Source organism: Theropithecus gelada, chromosome 14, assembly GCF_003255815.1.
Source record: "Theropithecus gelada isolate Dixy chromosome 14, Tgel_1.0, whole genome shotgun sequence".
Taxonomy (NCBI): Eukaryota; Metazoa; Chordata; class Mammalia; order Primates; family Cercopithecidae; genus Theropithecus; species Theropithecus gelada.
In genome coordinates, this window is record NC_037682.1 from 62,084,600 (window position 1) to 62,092,686 (window position 8,087).

The following is an 8,087-nucleotide window of genomic DNA, read 5'->3' on the forward strand; positions in this document are numbered from 1 at the left end:
ATTAGACTTGCTGAATTGAATTCAAATACTGACTATTTATTAGCTTCATAATGTTGGCAAACTACTTAAGCCTGATTTGAACTCACATTACTAACTGTAAAGCCTGGATGGGCTTAGCACATCAGATGAGTTACGTGTTTGTCACATACTACAAATGCGCTGTCTGTAAATAATTCCCAACTGCAGTCAGATGATGTTTACTTTCATCTTTTGCTTTAAGAAGTAACAGAATGTCTCTGGGGATATGGAATAATGTTATGCCCAATAGTCTCTTCTCTGATAATATAAATCACAGCCCTAGAGTTCTCTCTTGATGCAAGAACTTAAAAAGATATAACCTATCTTTGTGAGACTAGAGAAGCAAATATGTCTTAGAGTTGAGATTTGCGCAACTGAGTTGAGATTTGAGCAACTGAGTTGAGATTTGAACAAGGATAAAAGAAACAGACTGAATTTCAACGTACATGAAAAGGTGATAGGTAACTAGTTTTTCCAATGAAAATAGAAGTTTAACATGAATTTTAGAATAAAATTCTATCATAATCTTAAATTACTTGAGAAAAGGGAAAATTTGTTTAGATCACATTTTACTTTCTTTACTTTCCTTCTTTGCTACACAGAAAGAGAGTAAGATTCTTAATATGGAGATGTCCTTGGGTAGAGGACATGAACATCAGTAAATGTGGCTTTGTAAACTAATCTAGAGAACTTCATATTATATGACCCCTCATCTTTGCTCAAATCTGTCCTGTAAGAAGAAAAAGGAGTTGTATGAAAGTGATCTACCAAATGGAAATAATTTTCGAGCCCTAGAAATAACACTTTGAATTTGAAATGCATGCTTTTTCTGCTCACAATACCAACTCCTCAACCTTTCTCCTAACAGGCTTCCCTGGCCTAGAAGGAGAATATCCCTGGCTCTCTATTCCCTTCTCCTGTATTTACATGATGGTACTTTCAGGGAACTGCCTGGTGCTGCGTGTGATTCATACAGAGCCGAGCCTGCGTGAACCCATGTTCTACTTCCTGGCCATGCTGGGTCTCACTGACCTGTGCATGGGGCTGTGTACAGTACACACAGTATTGGGAATTTTATGGGGTCTCAGCCAGGAGATTAGTCTGGATGCCTGTATTGCTCAAACCTTCTTCATTCATGGTCTATCAATTATGGAGTCTGGAGTCCTCCTCGCCATGGCCTTTGATCGTTTTACAGCTATCTGTAACCCTCTAAGGTATACATCTATACTCACCAATGTCAGGATCATCAAAATTGGGCTGGGAATTTTATTTAGGAGTTTTGTGTTCATCATGGCACCCATAATCCGCCTAAAGCTTTTTCATTACTGCCATTCCCATGTCCTCTCTCACTCTTTCTGCCTTCACCAAGATCTGCTGAGACTAGCTTGCTCTGACATCCGCTTCAACAGCTTCTATGCCTTGGCTCTGGTGATTTGTACGCTTTTGTTTGATTCTGTGTTAATTATCATATCGTACATGCTGATCCTGCATTCTGTCTTGGCTATTGCATCCCAAGAAGAGCGGCTGAAGCCCTTGCAGACCTGTATTTCTCATGTCTGTGCTGTCCTGGTCTTCTACATCGCAATCATTGGCCTCACCATGGTGCATCGCTTTGGGAAGCACCTCTCTCTAGTGGTCCAGGTCCTCATGGGCAACATCTACATCATCTTCCCACCTCTCATGAACCCCATCATCTATAGTGTGAAGACACAACAGATCCATGTCAGAATTCAGAGGTGGTTCTTCTTGAAGAGAAAGTAAAACACTTTAAATCAAACAGGGGTAAGTGTCTTCGATATGGAACAGTATGGCAGGTTAGGGAAAGAAATACGTTTATATAAGGAAGGTAAAAATAAGACAACAAAGCAATAAGACTTTATACAATATGGCATTGACTGTAAGAATTATATGGATCAAGCCTGGTTTTATTTCCCATGTTTTTGCCTTCACATATAGTGTTGAAATTTCTAATAGTAGAGTTATGCATCACATGTGCCTACAATTTCTGTGCAGGAAAAGATAATATTTCAATTGTCCATATGCATTTATCTTATAAGAAATATCTACAAAGAAATCATCTAAACACACAGTTTATATCCATCAAAGGAAGCACAATTTAATCACTTGATATTGTCTTGATCAACATAGATTAATTGATCTACAATTGGTCTCTAACCTCAAATGGATATCATCAGACTGTATGTTCATAGTTCACTCATGAACCATTCCAAAACATTATCACTCTTCTCACTAATACGTGAATAGACGACTCTGTTACTTGCTTTGCAGAGGACCTTTTATCATCATCGTTTTAGAAATGAATTTTATTGTGTATATTTAAAGTATACAACATGATATTATAACATATATGTGTAGTAAATAATTACTGTATTAGAACAAATACACATACACATAATCTCATATAGTTACCCATCTGCAATAGCCCATGATGATAGCAGATATACTTTATGCATTCAGCAAAAACCATGAATACAATACATTATTATTAACTATAGTCCTCATGTTGTACATTGAATATGTTATCTTGCTGATCCTACATATTTACTACTTTGCATTCTTTGACTTACATCTTCCCATTTCTTCCCCTGACCTTGACCTTTGTTACTATCGGTTTATTCTCTATCTCTATGTATTTGACATTTTTTTCCTTTTTAGATTCCACATATAAATGAGACTGTATTTTACATTTTACATTTCCATAAATAGTCACTAACATCACAATCTTAATTCTAGTCTTTCAGAAACTGGTATCATTCTACTGTTCAGAGTAAATGATCCACTTATCTGCATAGTTGTTACTGCTCATCTTTTCTGGGTTTGATAAATATCAGCAAGGAAAGACTTTTTCATATGGGAATTTCATGTATTTCTTAATAATCATAGAAAATAAAGATGCTAGTAATTTGGAAAATAATAAAGCCTAGTCTAAACTGAAAACCTTGTGGAATTGTCACTCATAAGGACCTTCAAATGGAGAAGGTTTTGTTAACTATTTTATCTCCAGCAAAAAGTAATCTCCAGCATCCTTATCCTCATCCCCCCAAAAAATCCCCAGAAAAAATTAACATATATGCTACTAGATAAAGCGAATCTTGATTCCTTCGTGAAATTGCCATAAATTTCTGAGAAGAAACTTGGTAAACCTCCTGAAAAAAAAATTCCAGATATTCTTTTTTTTTTTTAATTTATTTATTATTATTATACTTTAAGTTGTAGGGTACATGTGCATAACGTGCAGGTTTGTTACATATGTATACTTGTGCCATGTTGCTGTGCTGCACCCATCAACTCGTCAGCACCCATCAACTCATCATTTACATCAGGTATAACTCCCAATGCAATCCCTCCCCCCTCCCCCCTCCCCATGATAGGCCCCGGTGTGTGATGTTCCCCTTCCTGAGTCCAAGTGATCTCATTGTTCAGTTCCCACCTATGAGTGAGAACATGCGGTGTTTGGTTTTCTGTTCTTGTGATAGTTTGCTAAGAATGATGGTTTCCAGCTGCATCCATGTCCCTACAAAGGACACAAACTCATCCTTTTTTATGGCTGCATAGTATTCCATGGTGTATATGTGCCACATTTTCTTAATCCAATCTGTCACTGATGGACATTTGGGTTGATTCCAAGTCTTTGCTATTGTGAATAGTGCTGCAATAAACATACGTGTGCATGTGTCTTTATAGCAGCATAATTTATAATCCTTTGGGTATATACCCAGTAATGGGATGGCTGGGTCATATGGTACATCTAGTTCTAGATCCTTGAGGAATCGCCATACTGTTTTCCATAATGGTTGAACTAGTTTACAATCCCACCAACAGTGTAAAAGTGTTCCTATTTCTCCACATCCTCTCCAGCACCTGTTGTTTCCTGACTTTTTAATGATCGCCATTCTAACTGGTGTGAGATGGTATCTCATTGTGGTTTTGATTTGCATTTCTCTGATGGCCAGTGATGATGAGCATTTTTTCATGTGTCTGTTGGCTGTATGAATGTCCTCTTTTGAAGAAATGTCTGTTCATATCCTTTGCCCATTTTTGGATGGGATTGTTTGTTTTTTTCGTGTTAATTTGTCTGAGTTCTTTGTAGGTTCTGTATATTAGCCCTTTGTCTGATGCAAAAATTTTCTCCCATTCTGTAGGTTGCCTGTTAACTCTGATGGTAGTTTCTTTTGCTGTGCAGAAGCTCTTTAGTTTAATTAGATCCCATTTGTCAATTTTGGTTTTTGTTGCCGTTGCTTTTGGTGTTTTAGACATGAAGTCCTTGCCCATGCCTATGTCCTGAATGGTATTACCTAGGATTTCTTCTAGAGTTTTTATGGTACTAGGTCTAACATTTAAGTCTCTAATCCATCTTGAATTAATTTTTGTATAAGGAGTAAGGAAAGGATTCAGTTTCAGCTTTCTACTTATGGCCAGCCAATTATCCCAACACCATTTATTAAATAGGGAATCCTTTTCCCATTTCTCGTTTTCTTAGGTTTATCAAAGATCAGATGGCTGTAGATGTGTGGTATTATTTCTGAGGACTCTGTTCTGTTCCATTGGTCTATATCTCTGTTTTGGTACCAGTACCATGCTGTTTTGGTTACTGTAGCCTTGTAGTAGAGTTTGAAGTCAGGTAGCGTGATGCCTTCAGCTTTGTTCTTTTGACTTAGGATTGTCTTGGAGATGTGGGCTCTTTTTTGGTTCCATATGAACTTTAAAGCGGTTTTTTCCAATTCTGTGAAGAAACTCGTTGGTAGCTTGATGGGGATGGCATTGAATCTATAAATTACCTTGGGCAGTATGGCCATTTTCAAGATATTGATTCTTCCTATCCATGAGCATGGTATGTTCTTCCATTTGTTTCTGTCCTCTTTTATTTCACTGAGCAGTGGTTTGTAGTTCTCCTTGAAGAGGTCCTTTACATCCCTTGGAAGTTGGATTCCTAGGTATTTTATTCTCTTTGAAGCAATTGTGAATGGAAGTTCATTCATGATTTGGCTCTCTGTTTGTCTGTTACTGGTGTATAAGAATGCTTGTGATTTTTGCACATTAATTTTGTATTCTGAGACTTTGCTGAAGTTTCTTATCAGCCTAAGGAGATTTTGGGCTGAGACAATGGGGTTTTCTAAATATACAATCATGTCATCTGCAAGCAGGGACAATTTCACTTCCTCTTTTCCTAACTGAATACCCTTGATTTCTTTCTCTTGCCTGATTGCCCTAGTCAGAACTTCCAATACTATGTTGAATAGGAGTGGTGAGATAGGGCATCCCTGTCTTGTGCCAGTTTTCAAAGGGAATGCTTCCAGTTTTTGCCCATTCAGTATGATATTGGCTATGGGGTTGTCATAAATAGCTCTTATGATTTTGAGATACGTTCCATCAATACCGAATTTATTGAGAGTTTTTAGCGTGAAGGGCTGTTGAATTTTGTCAAAGGCCTTTTCAGCATCTATTGAGATAATCATGTGGTTTTTGTCTTTGGTTCTGTTTATATGCTGGATTACGTTTATTGATTTGCGTATGTTGAACCAGCCTTACATCCCAGGGATGAAGCCCACTTGATCATGATGGATAAGCTTTTTGATTTGCTGCTGGATCCGGTTTGCCGGTATTTTATTGAGGATTTTTGCATCGATGTTCATCCGGGATATTGGTCTAAAATTCTCTCTTTTTGTTATGTCTCTGTCAGGCTTTGGTATTAGGATGATGTTGGCCTCATAAAATGAGTTAGGGAGGATTCCCTCTTTTTCTATTGATTGGAATAGTTTCAGAAGGAATGGTACCAGCTCCTCCTTGTACCACTGGTAGAATTCAGCTGTGAATCCATCTGGTCCTGGACTTTTTTTGGTTGGTAGGCTATTAATTATTGCCCCAATTTTAGAGCCTGCTATTGGTCTATTCAGGGATTCAACTTCTCCCTGGTTTAGTCTTGGAAGAGTGTAAGTGTCCAGGAAATTATCCATTTCTTCTAGATTTTCCAGTTTATTTGCATAGAGGTGTTTATAGTATTCTCTGATGGTAGTTTGTATTTCTGTGGGGTCGGTGGTGATATCCCCTTTATCATTTTTTATTGCGTCTATTTGATTCTTCTCTCTTTTCTTCTTTATTAGCCTTGCTAGCAGTCTGTCAATTTTGTTGATCTTTTCAAAAAACCAACTCCTAGATTCATTGATTTTTTGGAGGGTTTTTTGTGTCTCTATCTCCTGCAGTTCTGCTCTGATCTTAGTTATTTCTTGCCTTCTGCTAGCTTTTGAATGTGTTTGCTCTTGCTTCTCTAGTTCTTTCAATGGTGATGTTAGAGTGTCAATTTTAGATCTTTCCTGCTTTCTCTTGTGGGCATTTAGTGCTATAAATTTCCCTCTACACACTGCTTTAAATGTGTCCCAGAGATTCTGGTATGTTGTATCTTTGTTCTCATTGGTTTCAAAGAACATCTTTATTTCTGCCTTCATTTCGTTGTGTACCCAGTAGTCATTCAGGAGCAGGTTATTCAGTTTCCATGTAGTTGAGCGGTTTTGATTGAGTTTCTTAATCCTGAGTTCTAGTTTGATTGCACTATGGTCTGAGAGACAGTTTGTTATATTTTCTGTTCTTGTACATTTGCTGAGGAGTGCTTTACTTCCAATTATGTGGTCAATTTTGGAATAAGTGTGATGTGATGCTGAGAAGAATGTATATTCTATTGATTTGGAGTGGAGAGTTCTGTAGATGTCTATTAGGTCTGCTTGCTGCAGAGATGGGTTCAATTCCTGGATATCCTTGTTAACTTTCTGTCTCATTGATCTGTCTAATGTTGACAGTGGGGTGTTGAAGTCTCCCATTATTATTGTATGGGAGTCTAAGTCTCTTTGTAAGTCTCTAAGGACTTGCTTTATGAATCTGAGTGCTCCTGTATTGGGTGCATATATATTTAGGATAGTTAGCTCTTCCTGTTGAATTGGTCGCTTTACCATTATGTAATGGCCTTCTTTGTCTCTTTTGATCTTTGATTGTTTAAAGTCTGTTTTATCAGAGACTAGTACTGCAACCCCTGCTTTTTTTTTGTTCTCCATTTGCTTGGTAGATCTTCCTCCATCCCTGTATTTTGAGCCTATTTATGTCTCTGCATGTGAGATGGGTCTCCTGAATACAGCAGACTGATGGGTCTTGACTCTTTATCCAGTTTGCCAGTCTGTGTCTTTTAATTGGAGCATTTAGTCCATTCACATTTAAGGTTAAGATTGTTATGTGTGAACTTGATCCTGCCATTATGATATTAACTGGTTATTTTGCTCAGTAGTTGATGCAGTTTCTTCCTAGCCTCGATGGTCTTTACATTTTGGCATGTTTTTGCAATGGCTGGTACCGGTTGTTACTTTCCATGTTGAGTGTTTCATTCAGGGTCTCTTGTAAGGCAGGCCTAGTGGTGACAAAATCTCTAAGCATCTGTTTATCTGTAAAGGATTTTATTTCTCCTTCACTTATGAAACTTATTTTGGCTGGATATGAAATGCTGGGTTTAAAATTCTTTTCTTTAAGAATGTTGAATATTGGCCCCCACTCTCTTCTGGCTTGGAGAGTTTCTGCCGAGAGATCTGCTGTTAGTCTGATGGGCTTCCCTTTGTGGGTAACCTGACCTTTCTCTCTGGCTGCCCTTAAGATTTTTTTCCTTCATTTCAACTTTGGTGAATCTGGCAATTATGTGTCTTGGAGTTGCTCTTCTCGAGGAGTATCTTTGTGGCGTTCTCTGTATTTCCTGGATTTGAATGTTGGCCTGCCCTACTAGGTTGGGGAAGTTCTCCTGGATGATATCCTGAAGAGTGTTTTGCAACTTGCTTCCATTTTCCCCCTCACTTTCAGGCACCCCAATCAGACGTAGATTTGGTCTTTTTACATAATCCCATACTTCTTGCAGGCTTTGTTCATTTCTTTTTCTTCTTTTTTCTTTTGGTTTCTCTTCTCGCTTCATTTCATTCATTTGATCCTCGATCCCTGATACTCTTTCTTCCAGTTGATCGAGTCGGTTACTGAAGCTTGTGCATTTGTCACGTATTTCTCGTGTCATGGTTTTCATCTCT

The 8,087-nt window shown here is 37.9% G+C and overlaps 1 protein-coding gene across 1 annotated transcript; it reads left to right on the top strand.

The window, feature by feature from the left end:
- The first annotated feature begins 861 nt into the window (after positions 1-861).
- On the top strand, positions 862-1,779 carry LOC112605903 (olfactory receptor 51V1-like). Its single transcript, XM_025355808.1, has one exon. The coding sequence runs from the start codon at positions 946-948 to the stop codon at positions 1,777-1,779; it is 834 nt and encodes a 277-aa protein (XP_025211593.1). The 5' UTR covers positions 862-945.
- The last annotated feature ends 6,308 nt before the right edge of the window (positions 1,780-8,087 follow it).

Coding starts and splice junctions, on each gene's coding strand:
- LOC112605903 (XM_025355808.1), top strand. CDS start 946: ATGATGGTACTTTCAGGGAACTGCCTGGTGCTGCGTGTGATTCATACA.